Source organism: Phaethon aethereus (assembly GCF_964289735.1).
Source record: "Phaethon aethereus genome assembly, chromosome: 13".
NCBI lineage: Eukaryota > Metazoa > Chordata > Aves > Phaethontiformes > Phaethontidae > Phaethon > Phaethon aethereus.
The window spans coordinates 19,135,529-19,160,243 of NC_138589.1; the positions used below are offsets into that span (position 1 = coordinate 19,135,529).

Consider the following 24,715-nt stretch of genomic DNA (forward strand, 5'->3'; position numbering starts at 1 on the left):
AAGTATTTCCCATTCAAGGTACCACTGAGTTGTAACTGATTGAGAGAATATTACTCACCCTTTAATATATACCTCCAACCCATTTGCACATAACATGTCTAGAACTTGCAGTGACTGCATCACAGCAAATCAGGTTTTGAATATATGGCAATGTAAGCAAGAAAACTGATAATCTAGATAACCTGGCATCCTGCTGTGTTGAGTAAATTTGTTTTGTAATGGACATTCTCATTTAAATATAGATGCTGCAAAATATCACAGCTCTTTATAGGTGAGGAACTCTTGTTCTTAAGTTTTCGTAGTATTTAATTAAAGCTTGCTATTTTGCTGGAACTGAGACACCAAGGAAAGAACCTGCTCTGAAGCTTTAATTTGCTTAGTCCCCAGGTATGCTGCACTATTACTGGCTGTATCCTCTAAGAAATATCGGTAGTTGACCATCATGCCACAAGAAGCAGCAATGCCGCGAGGGCTTGTGTCCGCCATCCAGTTTATCCGCCACATCACAGAGCCGTTCTGAAGATGAAAATTTGCTACTGGATTAAGAGCATAGCCACGATGTTTCTCTCCATACAAATACCAGGCACAGAGTCTCATAAATGGTGAATGGAGCACTTTAACCAACTCTTCTGATCTCACCCACTCATTGTTATTTAAGAGTTTCTTTAGTGTTTCAGTAGTAGTGTCTCCTGTGATCTCACAGATTTCTTGCCATTCTGATTCTGTAAATAGTTCATTTCTTTCCAGTTCTTTTGTTTGTGAGGAGAGGAGACCAAGAAGCCATTTTGTGAATCCCGGGATAGGTGAAAGAGTAGAAAAAGCTTTTATCTGAGGAAGTTCTTTCTGCAGACAAAAGGAGAGAAAAAAAAAATCATGAGTTTTGTCATGATTGACAATAAGAAGTTTGAGTGAAAGAACAGCTGATACCCTTCACCTGATGTCAAGTGAAGACTAGGGAAATTCTGTGAATTAACTGATACACATAGAAAAAAAAGAAATTAAAAATCATCCTGCCAGTAATCGGTTAGGGACTAGAAAGCACTTGGAGAACAAAGAAAATTTTAACACTGACAGAATTACAGTCCACACACACAATCTATATAAAAGTACTTCTGCAGTACTTACCAACACTATGTTCCAGTATATCACTTCATAGGGAGAAATAAACAAATACAATTGCATGCCATAAAGAAGTTAATCAGAGGAATAAGACTTAAAAAACAAACATGCAAGTTTTCAAAACCTTTTCAATACAATTTATTTCTCATCTGTAACTATCTTTTTTTAAATCCAGGACAGTTTATTATTTCAGTCTATTGTGAAATCAGGAGAGGTATGATTTTTAGATTTTAATGGAAATAAGTATCTCCTGAAGTTTTGAAAGAGGTTCTTTATACAGGCCAGCTACTTTTCATGCTATTCCTAAACTACAAACTACATTGATAAAATAGGAAGATAAGAAATATATACTTGCGGTAAAAAAATTAATCACACGGTTTAATATTTAACAAAATAAAACTTCTCCTACTAATTCAAGAGCAAAAACTGTTAACTATATAATCACGTAAAGCAAAACATATGTAAGGAAAACTCTGTTAGTTTTGGGGCACACCAATGTGAAGAACAGAGAAGGTTGTTAAACTCAGTCAGTTGGAATTAACAAAAATTACATCAGTCAACCCTGCTGAAGGAGCGGCGGGGGGGGCAAGAAACAGAGGGAAGACGGACCTGAACTGAAGCAACTACAGTGTTGTTTTAATTACTGTTCATATAGGAAGAAGTGGTAAGAACCAAGCATTTATCAACATTGCAGAAGCATCTTAACGTCAACAGAAAATTGTCTTTAAATGACTACAAGGTGCATTTTTTCTACTTTGGGTATTACCGAGACAACCATTAAAAAGTCATCACGGCTCAGACGCTACCTTACACTCGCGAATGTTAACGGAACGCATGCTGCTAGGTCGTTTGTATCGCACCTGCACTGCTGCATCCTCAGGTACCGCCGTGCTCCGCACAACGCTGCCATCTGCATTGTGTTTGATGGGGCGCAGACACCAGGGAACGCAGGCCTGGCACACCTCCGTTACAGATTAGAGCCAAGCACCATTTCTAATAATGTCAATAACTGGAATAATATTCAGCTGGTTATTTACAACACCTTTTTCCTTCCCACAAAGAGCTTCCCAAATAGCTTACTGCTGTTCTGATGGCTTCCAGTACTATGATACACCAGCCAGCTCAGATCATAGTTTGGGTTGGAAGGGACCTTCAAAGGCCATCTAGTCCAACCCCTCTGCAATGAGCAGGGATATCTTCAAGTGGACCAGGTTGCTCAGAGCCCCATCCAACCTGACCTGGAATGTTTCCAGGGATGGGGCATCTACCACCTCCCTGGGCAACCTGGGCCAGTGTTTCATCACCCTCACTGTGAAAACTTTCTTCCTTATACCTAGTGTAAATCTACACTCTTTCAGTTTAAAGTTGGTAACCCTTGTGTCCTGGTTTCAGCCAGGATAGAGTTAATTTTCTTCACAGAAGCTAGTGTGAGGCTGCGTTTTGGATTTGGGATGAGAAATTGTTGATAACGTGCTGATGTTTTGAGTTGTTGTTGAGCAATCAAGGACAGTCCAGCTTCTCATACTGGCCTGCCAGCAAGAAGGCTGGGGGTGCACGGGAAGCTGGAGAGGGGGCACAGCCAGGACAGCTGACACAGGCTGGCCAAAGAGATATTCCATACCACATGACATCATGCTCAGCATACAAAGCTGGGATGAAGAAGAAGGAAGGAGTGGAGGGACGTTCGGAATGAAAGAAACCATTGCACGTGCTGGAGCCCGGCTTCCCTGGAGATGGCTGAACACCCACCTGCCCATGGGGACTGGGGAATGAATTCCTTGTTTTGCTTTGCTTGTGTGCGTGGCTTTTCCTTTACCTATTAAACTGTCTTTATCTCAAACCATGAGTTTCCTCGCTTTTACTCTTCCGATTCTCCCCCCGGTCCCACCATGGGGGAGTGAGCGAGCGGCTGCATGGGGCTTAGTTGCCGGCTGGGGTTAAACCATAACACCTTGTCCTATCGCAACAGGCCCTATCTACTGTCTCTTCAGTTCTGTGACTTAAAATTGCATAAACTGAATAACCTCACTTGCTCCCCTTACCTGAAGTTCTTTGACTATTAGACAGATATGTAAGCCAAAAAATTCTTATTTTGGGACCAGACAGGAACAACAAAGGCAGACCAAGTTTCAAGGAAACACCCCATTTCATCTCCTTAGCAAATTATTTTATAGAAACACTCATTTCTGTATCTTATTGAACAAAACCGCTTTTGTAATCAGAGCACCCAGGAGATCCTAACTGTGTCATATTCTCAACTGCTATAGCTACCATGGTCAGATAGTGCAATACTAGTAAAGCATTCATCTCCTGTGACTTTTTCAAGTCTCCACTGAAGGACATGATGATATTTTATTTTTAAAAGCAATTCTGAAGCGTAAGTCCATAACAAGATCTGTGAAATACAACTACCAGGTTTCACTGCATATGCACTTCATAAAAGAAAAAAAATTCTTTGTAAATCTGCAGCAAGAGATGTCTGTTAAAGGCCATTTCTGCTGGTACCTTAGCACCACATTGTACAATTTTAGAGAATACAGTGTTTATAAAATAAAATAGTTTATTAAGGTTGTGCTCTTACTGCAAACCATGGCTGCAAGAGGCATGACATCGAAAATACATTTTAATTAAAAGAATGTTTCTTGGAGTAGACAGTTCAGCCTTTTTAGAAAAAGTTTCCCCTCTGCTTTTGAAAAAGCAAGCAATGACCACAGTAAATTAAAAAGAATATATATGGGGGCAGAAAAAGGGCAAAAATGAGAACAGGACAAAATAACTCCATAGACTTAAAAAAATCTTTCCCTTCCCAACCCCATGCTAAATACCTCCCCATGGATATACACTATTATCCACAAATCAATTCAAAACAACTTTCTAAAATTTGAACACAGAATCAAATGCACTCACTAAATCTTCCTTTGATCACCTTTCATCCACCTCCTTGTAGGGTTTCTCAGTCGAGGAGTATACATAATCATCACACTGTGAATCCACTTTTCTTTCAAGCAGCAGGATCTTAATTAGTATGGTAGAGGACTTATGCTCAGATGCCCCCTTGTCAGCTACACTTTTGTTGACTCAACCCTGGTTCCCACCAAAGACAACACAACTAGTACAAAACCACAGATCTCCTGGAGAAGGAGGAGGGAGAAAGATGGCACAGAAGTGAATTTTTAAAGGCCACTAGAAAAATACTTCAAGATATTTGTCCCTGGAGAAAAAGCTGATAGCTTCCTGTTTTGTCAAGACGGTAACAAGCAGCACTACTTGCTACCTCCATTTCTTCATCAGCACACTGAAAGCTGACCAGTGGTGACTCTACTGTGACCGGCCGTAGCTTAGCTGCTGAGACAGTCTGCTGTCAAGTAATTTCACCTTTTGCATGTCAGCTCTTACTGCAGCTAGATGAGTTTCTGCCCAGAAGGGAGGGCCACAACTCCCTTCTGAAGATTCAGTGATCCAGTACCCTTCTGCCTGTCCACGCAATAATGATGGATGACAACTCGGCAACTGTCTAGGATGTGACAGACCTGCAAATGAACCATAAGGTACAGAAACACAAACCTGTAATCTATGATGAGAAGTGCCCTTTGTCAGCATCCTTAAGCAACAGCAAGCTCTCCCCAAAAGAGACTGGATTTCAAAACGGGGTTTCATTCTTCTGTCATTCCTGTTGTGCTTTAAGGTTCCTCTTTAGTCCACAACACAGAGAACACAAGAGATAGGGGCAAATCTGTAAAAGTGTTCAAATTAATAACCTATCAATGAGAAATCCTAGATGTGCTGCTAGAGGGAGTAGATGTTACTATTGTGCAGCAGGAGTGAAAAAGGAGGAGGGGGAAGAGAAGAAGAAAAAGGTTGTTAGAGGCTACTTTCCTCTTAGGGATTCAAGGAATACAGGATGTGTTTCTTTTTGACCTGAAGATGGGATCACATTCCTTAAAGGTTTTCCTTTTTTCCTAACTATATTAATCATCCTATAAAAGACAGTGCCTTTGAAAACATACTGCCTAGATGTCTCATGAATTCTTCACAGATATTTGGGGTTAAAACCTGAGAGAGGAAGAAGGAAGGTAATGTTGAAATTTGAAAAGCAAAAACTCTTCTTTCAGGTAAAAAGAAAAACTGATGGGACCAGCAGAAAAGGCTGCTTACCACAAAATCAACTCTGGAAGACTTCTATACCACCTCTGCTAAGAAAGCACCGTGTTTGGAAATACTGTTTTGCTACTGAACAGAGCTAACAAACAGGGCTTTTCACACAGGAGCTGAGCCATGCCCATTGCTTCCACAGGGGAACAATTCCAATCTCATCTCCCAGCTTGCAAAGCCAAGAGGGAACCTATGTACCACCCACAATGACAAAACTGAGAACGAGCGATTTCTTCCCGTACTTGTGTATTAATAATAACCACTGCAAAGATCCTAATTAAATAACTGACATTTTACTTCCCTGTGATGTTGACTACTCTTCATTTATCATTCACTTGCAGGGGTGACCTGTTCACCAAGCCCTACCCAAAATATTTATCAGGAAGTTAGTAGCTCCTACTCTACTAATAAATAAAAAACAGGAAATTGTGTGTATTTTTTACTTCTTAGGACAGATAAGACATGGGAAAATGACCCCATTTTGAAGCTACTGTACAGACTACTACGTATCTGATAAATGCTTCGGTTTAGAGGCTTATCTGAGGCGGCCATTTCTTGCAGAAAAATAAATAGATGCAGTGAAGTGTGCACATTTATGTTGTTGCTAAATTGATGTGCTAGTTTCTAAGGCTATTGGTGGAGATCCATTAATGTTTATTTTCTTGTCAGAAACCCACACACCATTAAGAAACAGCTGCTCATTTTGTTTTGGGGTAGATTTCTGGTTTTGGTCGTCTTCTAGTTTTGTGGTTTGTTTTTTTTTTTCTTTTTCACTGCAAAGAGCGCAGATTTCTCCTATTATCCATATCTCATCTGAAACTGTCTTGCACTCTGAAAGCTGCAGTCCAAGGTCACATTTTTCATCAATGAAAGCAAAGCCTGTTTTGGAAATTATGATCTCCCCAGGTCACCTAGATCAAATTAAGGTAGCAATTATCAACAGCCCAACCAGAAAGCTAAAATCTGCCACCAATTGTTAAGCATTCTATTGAGTCACATAGTAGCTATCAGTTTTCTCCCCCAAATGCCACAGGCTATAAAATTCTAAGCAGTTTTCTCAAAGGCTTCACCACAGTTATCTGTTGTTTGTCATCTGCAGACTGAATTGCTATGATGTACCTTCTGCAGAGCTACAGACCATTTAGAGTGGCTATAAACACATTCTGAATTAAATGTCTGTCTAATGAGAAATCTATTTGTCTACACATTCAACAGCACCTATCAGCTTGCTAGAAATGCATCTGCCTGCTTGTTTTCCAGCACCCAATCTGGTGTCTGTTTGTTTCCTTACTAGTTGTCTGCAATTGTTTCAAAATCCAGTTAGTTTCTGGGAACAATACAAGCTTAAATTTAAGAAATACAAGAGATTATTTCTGTTGTCTGCTCCTTGCTTTGTATATGTTAATATAACCAAAAGACTACACAGAATGCATAGGTAGCCTATTCTCAATTTATACAGGGAGAACTGGGACCAAAGTGGTATCAATGGACTAATGAATTCATCCCGCTGCTTACCCAAAATAATCCAAACAGGAGATGCTCAGATAACAATAGAAGCCTATTTACAAAACCCTTCTATATTATTTGTGTAGCAAAATTTTGTCAAGCAACTGCCAAAAAAAGAAAAATCTCCTATTTAGAGCAGCACACTTTCTCCCAGGATGCCCTTTGTATGCAACACAAGCTACATCCCTAAGGTCCTACTCTGATCTCCCTTATATCCCTCCCCTTTACCCAATTATTTTACAGTACTTGTGGCAAATGCCATATCATAATGTCTAGGCAGAGATTAAGGATGCAAACTGCTAACTGTGCACATATAAAGAGATGAAACCAAGGAGCCATTTCTGTGACTCAGCTTCATACCTCCTCCATCTGCTTAAATTAGTGAAAGACTCAAAAGCAGGGGCCATTAACTTCTATGCAGTGCCTCAAACTAACAGTGCTTAACCCTGAGGGTTGTAATCGTTGCCAGAGCCTCTACTGCTGCAGTTTTCCTAACAGTCCCAATAAAAAACCATTTGCAAGAAATACTTCCATGAGGGAATCCATACTTGACATTCTTTGAAGGTGAGAAGTGCTACCCTACACATGTTAATGTTTAGCAATGTATGTGACCAGTTCAGGCAAATTAGCAAGCTTTCTAAAAAATTAAGCTCTATCCTAATTGTCCATTAATGAGGTTTTAAGGAATCTTGTACTAACTGAATTTATAGACATAACTTTATAGTGTAGATACCCGCTAGATCAATGTTTCAATACAGTTTTTAAAAATCTTGCCAAATAAATGCTTCAATGGTGGAAAAAAAGAGTGGCTATTAGCCTTCTAACAGTGCATGTCTTTTTTCTGATCAAATGTTATACGTTCATGACAGGTTCAATTTGGAGTTTTCCTTATGAAGAATGACAGCTGAGAATTCAGTTTTGAGGTTACAATGGCACTTACAAGTAGAAGTGTCAGAGCAGGTTAAGTTAAGGCAAAGTCAGATAAAGGATTTTTACTAGAGGGTAAAAAAAGTTTTGAGAGTTTGCAGTGCCTTGGGAAAATATGAATCAAATAATACTCTGCAGATCAAACAGATGTCCACAAAAGTTAACGCAAACAAATGGCAAGTCATAAAAGTGTCAATCATCAACAATTCAAATATAATGAAAACCAAAATCCTCAACCCATCCACACGGTCTTCTCTTCCCAAAGCATTTTATTATCAGTTAAATTAAAGACTGTCTCAACTTAGGTAACCTGGAACACTTGGTGATTTAGCAGCACTTTAAATAAAGATTTGTTTATCGTAAAGCCATGCAAAGGTTATATAAAAAAATCCTCTTCCTATCAAGAGACCTCACTTATCTATTTTTACAAAGGCTGCTGGAAGCTTGCTTAATGAGATGTGATTTTTGACCCAAGATTTTTTTGCTGAGGCTATATTGCTTCCACTGCTGTCACTAAGTCAACTCAGCACTACTGCTATACTTTGTCCCTTTTAAATGAGTATAATGCTGCTCCAAAGAATTACGTCCAGCCTGAACACAGACAACCTTGGAAAGCCCTTTGCTTACACCTAACCGGAGAGAAAGAGAACACATGTGTGCAATTAATGCACTGAAGTAGGACTTCCAGAACTTTGGGAGACAGGTAAAACAGGCTGCCAAGAGTATTACTCATCATATGCCCTGCCCTTGCCCTGAACAATCCAACTTTGTAGAAATTTCTCAGTGTAAGTGTTTTGAAGCTGAAATACACAGGGCTTCTCTCCACTGAAAGGCGAAGTCCACTGAGATGGGAGTCACAACGTTTACAACAAAAGCAGAATGACTAGGCGTTACAGAAGTACATCAAATAATTCTGATAACAACAGTATCATGATTCAGGTCACTTCATAGATGTAAAATATGTATTGGGAGGTGGTTCTTAGAGAATTCGAGACAACAAATTCAAGAACAATACTTTCAAATGAAGAGGAAGAAAGCATGGAGGAGTGGGAAGAAAGCGGGTAGAAAAGAATAAAATATTAACAACATCAAAGTGTTGAAGAAAAAGTATTAGAGAACCACATCCATCATGGATAAACACTCACAGATCATCCTTCATGTCTTTTTTAGCCCTACATTTGTACTCCAACAACGTTTATCATCAAGAAAAGGAAAGGTGTAAAGACAATACATAGAGGTTGTTTTATCTTTAAGATAGATCGATAAATATAAATAATCTGTTCAAGTTTTGCTACAACTTCATAGTCAACTAAGTACATGCCCAATTAGCCATATAAAAACCTTACTAACAAGAGCACATTTTTCGTAACACTTTAAAGCAGTAAGAAATTTAAGTAGGGAGGAAGACCTCCATCTTTGGCCCTGTATGTAAAGCACTTAAGCTTAAATAATTTATTTAATATTGAAAGCTGAGGCAATAATTTTGTGATTAGAATGTATTTAAAGGCATCTCAGCCAAAGTGGTTCCTATTCATCATGTATTTGATGAACACTGAAGATTTTACAACATTGAAATGTAGAAACTTTATCATAAGTATAAATAAGAAACACATTATTCTGTTAGATGCATCAAATTTTACAACTTGCACATAGGTTAGCCAAGTATGGTATGTCTAGGTTCCTTTATAACTCACTCATAACTTTTCTAGTGTTGTAAGTAATTTAGTGATGGACAAATACGTTGTCAGTAGGGTTATTTTATGACAGCAACTCAATTATCTAGAAATTATTTTTTAGATGTGAAAGCAGGTAACTGCATGAATTTATTCCAATTTCCCCTCAGTCAAGATCAGACAGATGGCACAGTCTAACTGTACCTGGACTACTGAACTTTAGACAATTAATCTAAAAGCCATTCTGAAAGCAAGAAGCAACAAAATTAAGCCAAAATACCCATTCAAAATAAAATAAATACTTCAGGTCAGCCAGCTACAATTCAGTAGTTAACTAATCAATTATTTTGTAATAGTAGAAATTTGGTGCATCCAATTCTAAGTTATTTTTCCAAGTAGAACTGAAGTTCTAAATCACATACAATTTTCCAGACATCATTACTAATCCAGATGTTGGAACAATGAATATAAACACAAGGAATGATCATTACTTTTAAGTTATTAACAAAGCTACCACTTAAGTAGTAAAGACTTTTAAATAAAATAATGTACTCAATGTGTCTCTTTCATACCACTCTGTATATAAATTACTGAATTTTCTTTCCTTTTTCCAGTTCATTGGAAGAAGGTTCTACAAGTCCTAAAACTATTAACAATAATTCCATAGCATGCAATGACATTATATAAATTCATAAAACTGGCTTGCATGAAGTCACTGAATCCTGTGACTTTCAAATGTTAAAGACATCTTCTTTACTATATTGCAAGAAATGCCTGGGCAATAAATCTCTCTCTTTTTTTTTTTTTTAAATAGACATATTCAAAGCAAGCATGCGAACTGCTTGCTTTGTCACATCACACTTGCTTGCATCTGTCACATGACCAGTGGCAATTCAATATAATAAACAAGAAAATTAATTAATTCACATACAGGAATTACTTTTGTTACTAGAACAGCTGTAAGATTTTGAAAAAGGAACAATCAAGTATATAGAAGGGAGAAAATGTTGACCAGGGGCCTGGAAGGAAGCCCGTTAGCATGCATTGATAATGCCCCACCCACTCAACTGAAAGTCAGCAGCAAATCTATATAATACACATTGCAAAATACAGCTACATTACCACTACCTTCAACAGAAATGTACTAACTTGACTTTCAGGCAATGTATGGACATGATTGGGGAAACAGAAGTAATTCATGCAGTACGTGTCAACTATCTAAATCTGTCACGCATTAACCAATAGCAGAAAATGTTCTTCCAACTCCTTATGCATCTTCAAAGGTTCATCTGGTGAGAGCTACAAGTACAGGGGAAGACCTACCAGCTCCTTCTCTTGAGCAATGACACAAAATGGAAACTAAAACAGCAATATAAGGGGAGCACACTGGCTGAACACCATCTTAAGGACACCCTGCCACACCTACCTGCAGCTCTTTTACAACCCGTTTGATGAGGTAAGTCCCAAGTTCCACACCTTGCAGTCCCTGCTGAGTCAAACTGATTGAGTAGAAAATTGCTGTTGTAATTTTGTCTTTATCTTCTGTTTCTAAAGGTGGCACTTCTTTCACTATGGCCTGGGAGAATAAGAATTAAAAAAAAAAAAGTTAGTAGTAGTAATTATCATCATTATGGGGGAGGGAGCCTTTCTTTTTAACTTTCAAACATGTTAACATTTTTCCCCACTGTTTTATTCATCACTCTCCATGAGAAACAACAAAAACCTAAACAAAAACCTAATCAAAAAGTAGAAGAGCTGCTTATCCATTAACAAGTGCAGGAAATAATTGTAACATGGTTTAAAATTTTCAGAAGTAATCACAACCACTTTAAAGTTTTAATCTTATTTGCTATATATTTCTTATATATTTTTTATCCTTTCTTGTTCTTCTTGCGCTTGAGCAAAACTCCAAAAAAAATTTCAACTTACATAATGCAGGAGATATACAGAATATCCCTGTAATTTTAAAGTGCCAATTCTCTCCTCTCTTAAAAAATGAAACAAAACCAAATCTTCCCAGTTTATAAAGAACTACAGGTTTAAAAAGCAGTACATTGCAATTTAAGCACTTTGCTGTGTACTAAATGCATCAGTTACTGTACCTGGATGCTGCTGGAGATATCACTGGTTAGTGCAACATGCAAGACTATCAACGGTTCTCCTGGGATTGCACAGTGAGAAAAAAAGTAGCATCTTCTATATGACCCAACTCGACGCTTCATATCAACCCAGTTTCTAACAGGATGCACAGCTTCAGAACTCAATAAGAAAATGAAAAAATAGTAAAATTATATTTTTCTTTATTTAAAATAGAGGTCAGCTGCCAACCCTACAAGCTCAGCACTTCTCCCATTTATGTCAGTGACAAAACTCTCCAATCAAAAAGGAGAATCAGGCTTACGTGAAAAAAGTAAAATTCACCAGCAGACTGTGACAAAGTAGATTGTAAAGGCGTATTGCATAGCCATTCTCTCTAGTTTTCTTTGGGATATGCGTATTACGTATCTGAGATTTCACTTGCACTTCCTGTTCAGTATAGGATATCTGACTGAGATGACAAGTCACTGAATGAGTCTGAACACACCTCTAAAGAATTAATTTTCCCCAGCTACAAAATAGTCTATTAGCACTCCCACAGTCATGTCTTCAGTCATTCAGAATATTCTTTTCTCTATTACATATTGAAACTCTAGTGCATTTGCCAAAATACCTTGAAGGTTAATTCAATATTACAAATATATTTTGAAAATTTAGCTTGTATAAGATCCCTTTTCTTTGCCTCATCAACATGTAAGTCAGGTACTTTCAGAACTCTTTACAAATTCATTCTTTAAGCTTTTTATATAACAAAATGCCACACAACATAACTTTGATTCAGTCATCTTCATCAGTACAACTTTTAACATTTGACAGAAATTCAGAAATAAACATTGCAGATTTTAAGGAATGTTTATGAAAAACAAGGTGCTCTCTCCACATATAGTTTACAAGTGATTCTGTGCACTCCACTCGTACCAGCCAGGAAGGGGAACCTCACTACATTAGAAGCAAAACATACTCTTGAGTGTTGGGCACCCCATGCTGCATCAGATTTAAATATTGATTCTCCATCAACACTGCTGGCATAGACCAACAGGAGAAGAAGGTTGCAGTGGGGATGGAGGCAGCAGCGGCAGCAGCACCTGTGGGAGGAAAGGGAGTGCGAGAAGGCAGTGCTGCAAGAATCTGGGTTTGTAGGAAAAGCAACAACAGCACCTCCAGGAATGTGGGAAGAGTAACTGAGAAGACTGGAAGAAAAGGCAGCAATCTTTTCTGCTTTTTCTCACATACTGCACATACAGTGCACATACAGAGCAGTACCTGAGCTAAAGGATCAAATTATGGGACGAATGATCCCCTCTACCATTTACTTAATTCAGTTTTTAAAGTGTGCTCTTTAGTGTGCTAAATGCAACTATTCCCTAATTACACTTTGCCTACAGTTCAGTATTGAAAAGCAGTATCTTGAAAATAGGCGATCTGTGCAGTCACAAGCATTTCATCACTTTTTCATCAGTGAGAATTGGCAACTTTTCGCACTTACTCACTAATTTTCTGGAGTACTTCACAAGGTGATTGCCAAGTGACCCGTTCCAAGTTTAGGAATCCTGTCGAGAACCACTCTGAAAGCATGTTCTTTAGAACTCCATTCATTTCCTGCAAAGAGACGAAAGATGAACTTATCTGCTAAATAAGCAGGTATAGCAGATGAATGTGAGTAAAGATTATTTCAAACTACAACACTGGGAAGTTCAAGGAAACTAATGCATCCGTTTGAGAAGATTGACCGCATAATAGATCAGCTTTCCTCAGATGGGACTAAAACAATGAAAATGTTTAAAGACACTGTCTATAGTAAATTGCAGACAGGGAAATGGAAGATAACACAAAACAATGTAGATGAAAAGCAGATAATAAGTAGAAGTATTTGAGCAGTCTTGACAATAAGGCTGTAGTTGCACAGGTGCTCACACTTAAATACCATGGAAAAAAACATGCGAAATTTGATGAAAATCAGGACTTGAATGTCACTATTTTTCTGCATCTGAATCTATTCTGAGTATTCAGCAGTTCATGCCTTAGGAAGACTATTAGTACTAGCTTATTAATGCAAGAAAGTAACTCACCAAATTAAAATTTTCCAGTACCTTACCATATTTATTAGTCATCTCTACTTTAAACATTTTTTCCATTGCTCTTTATGAGAAAGATACAGAATAACTATTTACTCCTGCACATGCTGCACCACAATTAACACAAGGAACTTTCTACTTTTCATAGCTCTCCAAGGCACATAATGTATCAACTGGAGGTGACTGGAACACATACAGGCACATTTAGGCATTGGTAAACTATAAAAATGCTTCAGTTTGGACTTTAGCATGGATTGTACAACTCAGCACAGGAGCTGCACATGCCCACTCAGGATGAGAAATTAGAAAATTAGTGTCTTTCAATAAGATGCAGAGAGAACCTTAGGCTTTACAGAATTTTTCTTCTCAAGAAGTATGAAAATTTTTGAGCGAGAAAAACAAAGGTAGCAGCATAAGACTATAGAACTCACAAATCACAACAGATTTGGAACAGTACAAGAAGACAGAATTAAAGCCAACTATAATATAAAATACTTTCAGAAACATTCATCATAGTAATGAATTTTATATTCATTACTAATTTCCTGCTACCTATATTATTAAAGATTCTCCTGTCTAAAATTCTTTGAGTTTAGAAAGTAGTCTTGAAATAAGCACAGCATGAATATCCTTTAAAGAGATTCTACAGCTTATTTTTCCTTTCTTACATTTGCTTTGTATATAGGATACAGTGTGATACCAGTAACAACTTACCAATAGCCTGACTAGAAATGTAGGCTTACCCGAAACTAACTTAATAACCATTTATTTAAAAAGAAAAACTCTTCACCTTCTATTCAGACCTTTATTAAATAGCCATTGCTGTACATAAAACAGGCAAAAATTACGCTCCAATGTACTTTAGATTGCTACATTTAAGCAAAACAACAAGAAAAAAGTTTCACCCAGAAAAAACTTACTACTTTAAATCTCAGCTTTGGGGAGATGTTTTGTCTCAGGACTTTCATAAAAAAGCAAAAATATTTCCTACTGTAACCTAACAAAGATGAAAACTGTAGAGACACACATCAAAGAAAGTTCCTGTTGGCCAAAGAAACTGCTACAAGTAATCCAAGATTGAAAAAAAAGACAGTTTTATTCTTTCATTTAACACACTAGAAAAACTGAAGTTTTCAAACCCTGACTATGCTTGCAGCCAACTGTCATCAGATTTCACTATCTGTGAATCTATTAAATATCTGTAATCAGATATTTCAACCTACACCAGTCCACCCAAACTGATAATTAAATTAACTCCTCCCATAAAAACTCCTAGAGTAAAGTTGATGGTAATGACCAGAGTCATGGAGTTTGCAAAGTAAATTCATAACAAAAATACTGACTCTTGTCCATAGCTGAAGTGAAGAGTTAAATTTTCCTTCAGTTTCCCTTTTTCCTACCTACTCCTCCTAACCTACTAAGTTGTATTAGTGAAATACATAGGCTTTTGCTTGGCATCTATTGTTGTTTATGCAGAAATGGCTACTACACAAAACATCTAGAAGAAAACAGCCATTCATCTGCATAGAACAATTCTGTCATGCATGAATATTTTATGCTATTTTTCTTTTTTTTTTCCAGTAGAATCCTCAAACATGTAAGAAAAGAAGAGCTTACTTATTGAAGAGCAAATTGACATACACTTCAAATACTGAAAATCTCAGTTGCATTGCTCCAAACACAGGGAGTACCCATGAACTCTTCCATGAGGTCAACTCTCCCAAGCTTTGTAAATTAGTTTTCTGTTGGTCTTTCCCAGTAGAACTCTCTTTCAGTTGTATAATAAACTGTGCTGAAAGTCTTCTGCAAAATTGTACTTCCACCTGCACTAGTATCACAAGGCTGAACAAAGCCTGCATATGCTAGTAAAAAAAAAAAAGTTAAATGAATATGAAAGTGAAATAATACAAACAAAATTCACCTTAAGTACATTTATAGGGTAAGCAATACCCACTGAAAAACAATGAAAGCCACATAATGCACAGCACCAGCATAAAAAGAAACTTCTGAAAAAACCACACATAGGTGACGATCTGCAACTACTGCCGAAGAACTGAGAGAAATGAAGGGTCCCATTAAACGAAATCCACCCTAGGAATGGGCAGTCTTCAATTTTTCACTGATGCTTTGATTAAAACATTCCTGCTTTTGCTGTCTCAGGGTAACACCAGTCTACACAACAGTAGCTGAGGGTTATGTGTGTGTGTGTAGCTTAATAAATGATGTTAAAAAACAACCAGATTAGCTATGTCAAAACTTTGCAACTAGGATAGTTAGGAAACATATGCAGTATACATTCCCCTGCTTAATAAATGGATCTATTGCACATTTATAGTAAGTCTGATGATTTGGGGGGACTTACTGAACACATATGTTAAACCTATGCTCCCTTATTACCCTAAAAGAGCAGGCTATTTCTATTTGGCTCAGGGCGTTTCAACACTTGACGCACTCGGACAATACATTACTCAACTGCATTTAGAGCAGCTGTAATCTATACTGGCAAAACTGTTTTTGCTGATGCTGCTGGGCTAGTGGATTAAAGAGAACACAGCAGGTGAAACAAGCTGTACCAAAAAGAATTCTCTGCATAACAGCACCTACCAAAAAGGGCTCTTTCTGGCGTGGCCAAGTCATGCAGGAATTGCAACTCCTGGAGAGCACAACTGGCAACTTCAACAAGGCTTGCATCAGCAACAGTTTTATTGGGAAAAAGCAGAATTTTAGTTTAAGTACTCATTCACAGGTTTGTCTGTCATCTATTTTTTTTTCCCCCCAATACATTTTTGCTCTCAACTGTACAGGTGTAAGTGTCCTAAACAAGTATATTCCGGTTGTTTTCTTTATTCTGGCGTGTCGTGGTTTAGCCCCAGCCGGCAACTAAGCATGACGCAGCCGCTCACTCACTCCCCCTCCCGCAGTGGGACGGGGGAGAGAATTAGGGAAAAAAAACCTCGTGGGTTGAGATAAACACGGTTTAATAGGACAGAAAGAAAGAAAGAAACAACAATGATAATACCAACAAAGGAATGTACAAGAACAAGTGATGCCCAATACAGCGATTGCTCACCACCCAGTGATCGACAGACTGTCCCCAAGCAGCGATTTCTGCCCCCCGGCCAACTCCAGTTTATGTACTGGGCATGACGTCGGATGGTAGGGAATATCTCTTTGGCCAGTCTGGGTCAGCTGTCCCAGCTGTGTCCCCTCCCAGCTCCCCATGCACCCCCAGCCTGCTCGCTGGCAGGCCAGCACAAGAAGCTGGACTGTCCTTGACTGCTCAGCAACAACGCAAAACATCAGCACATTATCAACAGTTTCTCATCCCAAATCCAAAACACAGTCTCACACTAGCTTCTGTGAAGAAAACCAGCTCTATCCTGGCTGAAACCAGGACATGGCGTTAAGGTACTTCCCTTGCAAATCCTTCTTTCTGCACAGCTCTGAAGTTTTTAGAAAATAACCATAAATCATTTTGGCCAAATACCCCTTGGTCTAGTGAAAGTCTCCAGGTATCTCACAATTGTTTTTGTTTTCCTTTGTAAGGGCACACTATAAGCCAGAAAAATAAGCTAGAGTTGTCAGATTTGGGGTCAAACTAACAGATTCCTACGGCTCTCTTGTCATCCATCTGCTTTTTAGAACACCATTTCAAGCTGCAGTCTAGCAGCTAGGAGGGAAAACTGCTGATGGTTGCACTCCTGCTAGTCATTATTTTGAACACGCTGCTCTGCACTTATTGGCAGTAACACGGCTCAGATGGCAGAGTGACTTCTGAGAAAGCCAGTTACACCACACGGATACTGCTAAAAGCGGAAAACATAGGAATCAGATGCATTTTGCTTCTTTGAAGTACCTACAGGTTTAGCAAGCATGCTCCATACAACGGGAAGTAATGATGCCCAGCTGAACTGAAGGCTACTTTTCAAGATGCAGAACACGTTATAGAGTTACTTTAGGTCCAAGATACAGCTGTATTAGAAGCAATGCATTTGCAACCAAAGAAGAAAGTGAAGCAGATGTGCTTTCCGTAATGATTTTGGAAGAAAGGAATATTGTTTATGGGGAATTAAAACTCAATTCAAATAATCGGTCAGTTGTAAATAATAATGCTTACAACAGGGCAGCACGCAGGCTAAAAAATTAGAATAGTTCCAGTTGGAAGGGACCTACAATGATCACATAGTCCAACTGCAACTGTGTATGTTGACAAAACTTCTTAGTGCAGAAAGGCAGAAAATACTTTATGCTATTCCAAAACTGTGTTTAATTCAAGTAATCTGAGGAAACATCTGAGTTGTGTTTAATATAATAGAATACGCTAAGTCTCTGAAACGCTTGACTGCAACAATGACAGTCTCAAGGCAGCACTATATTTCCAAAATAAGAGAACCTAAGTAAATTCTTATTTTCATTTCAGAGGCCTTTCTAGTAATAATATTACATCTCTAACACTTCATTAAAAAGAAAAAAAAAGCATGTATTTATTATTCAGGATCCTAATTTTAAATGTGAGCAAGACGACACTCAGATTAGTATTTCAAATTACTAGCTATACTTTAGTTTCTATTAGCCGAGAATAAAAAATCGTAACTTTCTTTTTTTTTAATTCCACATTCTTGCTACAAGACAGTAAATTAAAGGCTTTTTGATCTTCACATCAGGTCCCTACTTATTGGGCAAGACATGGGAAAAACTCTTATGAAAAACTTCATTTTTTTAATTAAGAAAAGCTGCCTCTCTGATGAGGGAACTATTTCAATTTCCCCTCAAACTACTAAAAAATAAAATACCCCTTACAGTGAAAATTTATATGTGGATATTTACAGATAAACTTAATATGAAACAGCAGTAACTACTACTCCATGTGTATCACACAGCTCAGTTATTGTTAGTTGCTGGTTAGATATCTGACAGGGCTACAAGAGAAGTTTTCTGATAGACTCAGAAGAGTTGAGTTTTTCCATGGCCTTGGAACGTCTGAAGTTTGTAACCTGATATGCTTCGTTTGGTCACACTGACTTACAGACCTCCTCTGATATTGCCACTGTTTAAAGTGCCTTTGTTTGGGTTTGTTTTGTTTTGTTTGTTTGGGATTTTTTACAAATTAGCTTCAAAATATAGATACAGAACACCTTTGGTGAGATACTGAAAAATATACCCATAAGCAAAATGGGATTCATTAGTGTGACACAAATAAAAGGAGACTGTTTTTCTGCTTTTTTTTGCTAATAATAATTACTGCAGTGGTAATGGTAGTGCTGAAAACTTCCCTGGCTCTTGTGTTTTATATTGTTTGATGTTTTATTCTTTAAAAAAATTTTTTTTTATTTCCCTTCCCCCCTATTTTTGCTCATTTAGACAATGAGTAAAGTGTGCACAAGCATTTTCAAGTGACTTAATCACCTGTATAACGTTATTTTACTGTAATCTATTGAACAAAAAAACCAAATAGAAATGCTTCATCAACCAACATTTAACAGTCCAAGCTGCTTCTGTATTGATACGTTTTGAAGAAATAGAACATTATTTTATATTTACAACACAGCAGTGGGTAATCCTTATTTTAATAGGTCTTTCAAAATGCATAGTAAAAACTAAGGACTATCTAAGAAATATTTTAGAGAGTTTGGGCAAAACCAAAATCCCAGTAGGCCATATAATGCAATTTTCTTCTAGCATCAAGAAGATCCATTTAATTTTATTTCCACATTTCCTTGTCAGTGCAGATACGAATACACAGAAGTTGTAAAATTCTTGCTGCACATTTGCCACTAAGTATGTTAAAATTTAAATTAAACCCACAATAATGAAATGGCTATACAGGACTTCTGATAGGTAAATATCAAATGCTTTTTTTGTAGAAAATCCTTTAACTTTCAGTTGTTTCTCTAGTTAAGGGATTCTTAGATCTTTAAAGCAAACTGTTTCAATATTCAGATTCTCCATATAGCCCCTGTTTTACCTGAGTGAATAGATATTCTAATCCGTTGATGAATCCACATCAATGAGACCACAGTTCTTTCAAGGCAGTACAACTGGGTGAAATAAATATATCCTTCTGTGGATGTATGTAGGTAAGACATCTATCATCACAAATACTTCCCCTCCCTAAAAAGCCAAGTACAGCCCATACACAAAATATATTCCCCTAAAGCCTGTTCTATCATTTCCAAATCCTCTACTAAAATTTAAAACCATTTTCCCTGATTATACAAAGGTCAGTGTTCCAAACTATGAGAAAGCTTTAAGAAAAAAAAAATAATTCAAGGAAAAGTCCAACTTTAGCTCCTTGCTATGTTTAGGAGTGGCTGCTATGAGGGGAAAAATACCTAAAACAATTACAGTATTCCTTTTTTTCTAGTAGACCAATACAGGAACAACAAGAGTACAGATACACTCCGTAATTATGGAAGAAGGTTTATTTATAAATCAATTTGATAAAAATGCTACCTTTTTCATTATCTTTTGCCAGCAACTTGAACCTTCCATTGACTTTTTCTAAATAATATGGAAAGATGAAGATATTTAAAAGTAATAGTTGAATGATTTGCTACCTGAAGTAATAATGTTGTGAATTTTTCACCAGAGTCCATATTTTATATGCTGAAACCGAGTAAGCAAGCAAAATATTAAAAAATCTCGAGGGGAAAATGCTGGCACAGAAAAAGAAGTACTGCAGGTGAGAGTGTTCTGAGCAGTAAGAGGAAGAACTACACTCAGGAAACAGATTTTCAGCAAATTTCACTCTGTGCATTGCAAGGGCCAATCAGAAAATCAACTCATTTTTAAAGGCACTGGAAAATGTGCATGGCCTTTGGTGGAAGGAAGGGACAGAACACATGAAAAGAACATAAAAGAGAGAAAGGAAAAAAATTCAAAGAGTATCATGAAAAAAAATTTAACTTCTCAAACAACATATCATGTGCCAGTACTGGGGTTTTTTTAAATGGTTGTCTTAACATTATCCATGAAGCTTACAATAGTAATAACTTATTCATATATTTAACAGAAAAGAAAACTCACCTCTGGGACAGATTACAAAGAAAAGTTTCTCTTCACCATATGCCCTGTATGTATTTTTGTCAGATTCTTTTGAAAAAAGCTGTATAGCTTCAAAAATATAGTCTACCACTTAATTTTTGCCATGTGATTATCAAGAAACTTATGTCAAGAGTACTCATCATCTTTTACACATCCACAGAAAGACATTTACTATGTCGTAAAAACTTGTCACTGAGGATACCTGTAGTTTTCCTATCTTGCTCTAAGTGACAATTCTGCTTTCTAATAACCAACTTAAACTAAACCTTATTTGCAGCACGTTCCTCCTCTTTGCACAATCTGCCATTTTAAGCTTTTCTTCTAACGCATGGTTCAGGGCTTATGTTCAAGATCTATGGAATTCTTCCAGCAAGGTAGTCACCATTCTTCTCTGTTTCTTATAAATCAGCTTTTTCATCCCAATTTGCTTTACACTAGATCCTGACAGCTAGGGCACTATGACTTCTGATTTAATGGACTAATGCACTAAGATAGCTCAGTGACTTCAGTGCTCAGAATCTTTCACAAGTCTAATAACGAGATACATCTTGGAGCACAGTGCAGCTTGGCACATGTCACACAGTACACATCAGAGTAAGTTAGGCATTGGCATTTCTTCATTTACTTTAATCATCAATTCAACTTAAGAGGTGATTTATGAAAGACAACTGAGGGTATTACGAAGATATGTATATGGGGAGTAACTGAAGACAATACTACACCAGTTTGCAGTGCATCATCTATTTTGTTAATGATCCATGAACAGTGAAACCAATGGAGAAACAATAATCAGCATCTTCTTGTTTGAAAATAATACCTTAAGAAATTCAGGCAGAAAAGAATTCATCATATGTAATAGTGAATCCTGATGTGTTAACATCCATCCCAAGTTCCAGAGCTTTTCTATACTTTTTCTCATCTCTTTCCTGCAGTTAGGTAAACCAGCAAAGAAGCACTCTGAAATTGTCCACTACAAGATCCCAAAATATATGAGAACAGTTCTCTACTCAAGATTCAAATTCTTTATTAAAAAGAAAAAAAAACACCCTAACATCTCCCCCCAATTTGTAGCCTGAATATTCTGCCTATAGTTTTCTCTGTTCTTGACACTTAGCCTCAAAACAGTTAATACTGTTTCTCACACTTACGGCTTAAGGTATCAAATTAAATACACGTACCCTCACACCACTTCCTCACAAACCACTTGCACCAGCTGGTAATTAGCTCCATTGCAGAAACTGTCAACACTTCCTGTGGGTTGGGTGCTCATAGTTATTCTGACACTGACTTGCAATAGAAGCAAGTAGATTTTTAAGGCCAAGCAAGATGCTTATTTGAGAAGTGAGATTTAACACTTTTCCCAGCCACACTAGCCGGAACACTGGAATAGCACATAGTTCTAGGTCTTGGCTGCTGTGGAAAACAGATGAGAATGACCTAAACGAAAGTCCAAACTGAAAAGAAACAGTATCCACGGTAAATTCTCACAGCCAACACTGTCACAAACAAAACCCAATGCAAACCAGTTCTAGCTTAATCTTTTCTGGCTATTTATTTTCTGTGCTATCTATTACCACTCTCATTTTTAGAATACATCACATTCGAAAAATAAAACTGATCAACAAGCACAAAAAAGACTACAAGAACAGATATGCAGAACTAAGCCCAGTCATACAATGAACCCAAACATTTAAACAAAAAAATTCTGAGAAGACATAACAGAATGCTTATGACAGCCCTTTTATTGAAGCTTTAGTTTTGCAGACAGTATTTTCCTACTTTCAAATGGGTTCAGTATGTTTCTGAACACACTGTATTATTTGACACATGTACATTCAGCTGTTTCACACATTTCTATCCTGCTAATTTTGCAAATTCATTCTGTTTTTACTTAAGATGATCCAACTGGATGTGAAATCTTACCAATGCTGTTGCTACTTCAGTTACGTGATCACCATGGTTAACTGACAGCACTGACACAAAACCCACCCTTTTCTTGTTAAACTTATTCATATCTTAATATTGACAAACGAGTTACGGTCAGTGTATCTGACCAACTTGCTGTCTTTCTTCATTGCCTTCCAGGAAGTCCTGTCACCTCCTGCCACTGCCATCTACTACATCATTCCTTCCTCCACACCCATGTCACCTTGTTGCACCATGTAACCACTGGGGATGTTCCACCTCACCTATTTTCTAGACACTACGGAGCTAAGTCACAACTCCTTTCTCCTGTTGATATTCTTCACCATTAGCATGACACAGCTGCTACAGGGCCACCTGTGGCCCTATATTGGACTCAGGAGTCGTGCCACTACACTCTCCTCCTGCAGTGAGTTCCTGACACAGCCTGGCAGCCCCAACATCAGCTGCATTATGTCATGCTGCGTCAGTGTGGCACTTCCTCCATTGCCCTCCAGCCAGCCCTTCACAGCCCGCAGCCCAGCCTCCCATTGCCGCTTCGCTTTGGAAAGCCCACTGCTTCACACCACCCACCACTCCTTTCCCAAGCTGTCAGCACAGCCAGCACCCACTGGTGCGATGGCCCGTAGGAAGGGGCGTCGCTTGTGTCACACCATGGAGACTCCAACAGTGAACCAGGTTCACAGGATGCTCTTCAGCCCAACGTGGAGGCTCCACAAATAGCACCATGAGTAGGAAGCCCCAAACCACATCTCCTCCATCCTCCCTGCGACTCCCTTTCAGAGCCACCCAGCCCAGGCCTCACCTTGACATGAGGCCCGTCCACTGCCTTGCTTGCCAGCCCCTCAACCAGGTCGCCCCTCAGCTCCACCAGGAAGCGCAGCCCGCCCTCAAGGCGGCCCAGGTGCTGGAAAAGACCCCGGTACTGAGGGTTGAGGTAGTAGCGGAGCCGGTCCTCGGCCTGCAGCAGGGCTCCCAGCTCCCTCTGCTGTTCCCGGGCCTGCAGCACCTTGGCGCTGAACTCCGCCACCCGGCCGTGGTCCACGCCGAAGTCGCGGGCCAAGCGGGAGAGTAGCTCGGCCCTGGGCGGCCCGGCCTCCAGGGCGCGGTAGTACCGCACGAACTCCGCGCTGCGCAGCTCCGCCGGAGGCGGCGCCTTCTCCTTGGTCTCGTAGGGCGGCAGCGGCGGTACGGAGCGACTCAGCAGCTCCTCCATGCTCGTGACAGCAGGGGTGCTAGAGCCCGCCGGGCCCCGGCGCAGGCCGGCCGCCAGCGAGACGCGACGCCACCCCCGCGACGCCGCCCAGGGCCCACGCAGGAAAGGCCGTCGGCTCAGACACGGGCCCAGGCGGCTCATCCCGCGCCTCGCCGCTTGCGACAGCCCGAGAACACCCTCCACCAGGGACAGGCCGCAGCATCGCCTGGGACAGGCGCTGAGAGCAGGTTGATTGGCTGGCATCACAGACTGACAGCCGTTCTCGCCAATCGAAAGCGAGAAGAGTGTGGCGGGGTTGGGGTGGTGTCGGCCGCCATCTTGAGCGTGGCGCGCAGACGAGCGGGTCACTGGGCTGCCTCACAGCAGCCGCGGCGCCTACCGGGGTGGCCGCTGCGTCCAGGGGCGTTGTCGGCGCTTCTTCATAGCTCAGAGCTTTTCTCTCCCTGAGAGCGCTTTCCCCTAGCCTTCACTGTACAACCTATTGGCCCTTGTATCTTTCTCACCTGCTGCTCCCATTTTTCCTCTACCCACGGCTGTTTCCCTCACAGCCCACCTGTGCCTGAGGGAGAGGCCTGAGGTGAATTTGTGCTAGGGCAGGCATCAGGATGAGCCCATGGCCCTGGCAGATTTCAGATGGCATCAAGGACAGTGCTGTTTGAACACCAGTGGCACACAAAAAGGTTTGTCCCCATGGTCGTAGGAGGTCAGCAGTCTTGGGCTCCTAGAAGCCTGCCAGCTGTCAGTTCGAGCAGCTGAGCAGTGAGGGTACAGGATTACTTCACAGTCCCAGGAGGCCCATGCCAGGCCTGCTGGTGTCAGTTTGCTCTGAAATAAGTGCAGGAAACCACACAAATTTGATTGTGTAATTTGAGGACACAGTCCTGAAAGCAGTGTGCCCTTTGGGACCTGGAGCAAAAAACTCCAGTTGTGAGCCCCAGGCCCTCTAAAGTGCATCAGGACTATTCATGAACAAAGCTAAATAT

At 39.3% G+C, this 24,715-nt stretch overlaps 1 protein-coding gene across 1 annotated transcript; it reads right to left on the reverse strand.

Moving 5' to 3' along the window:
* Positions 1-309: 309 nt before the first annotated feature.
* On the reverse strand, positions 310-23,873 carry MLYCD (malonyl-CoA decarboxylase; the record flags this gene model as incomplete). Its single annotated transcript, XM_082005535.1, has 5 exons — positions 310-843; positions 10,804-10,953; positions 11,480-11,636; positions 12,961-13,073; positions 23,322-23,873. The coding sequence occupies 5 exons, from the start codon at positions 23,871-23,873 to the stop codon at positions 310-312; spliced, it is 1,506 nt and encodes a 501-aa protein (XP_081861661.1).
* Between the last annotated feature and the right edge of the window lie 842 nt (positions 23,874-24,715).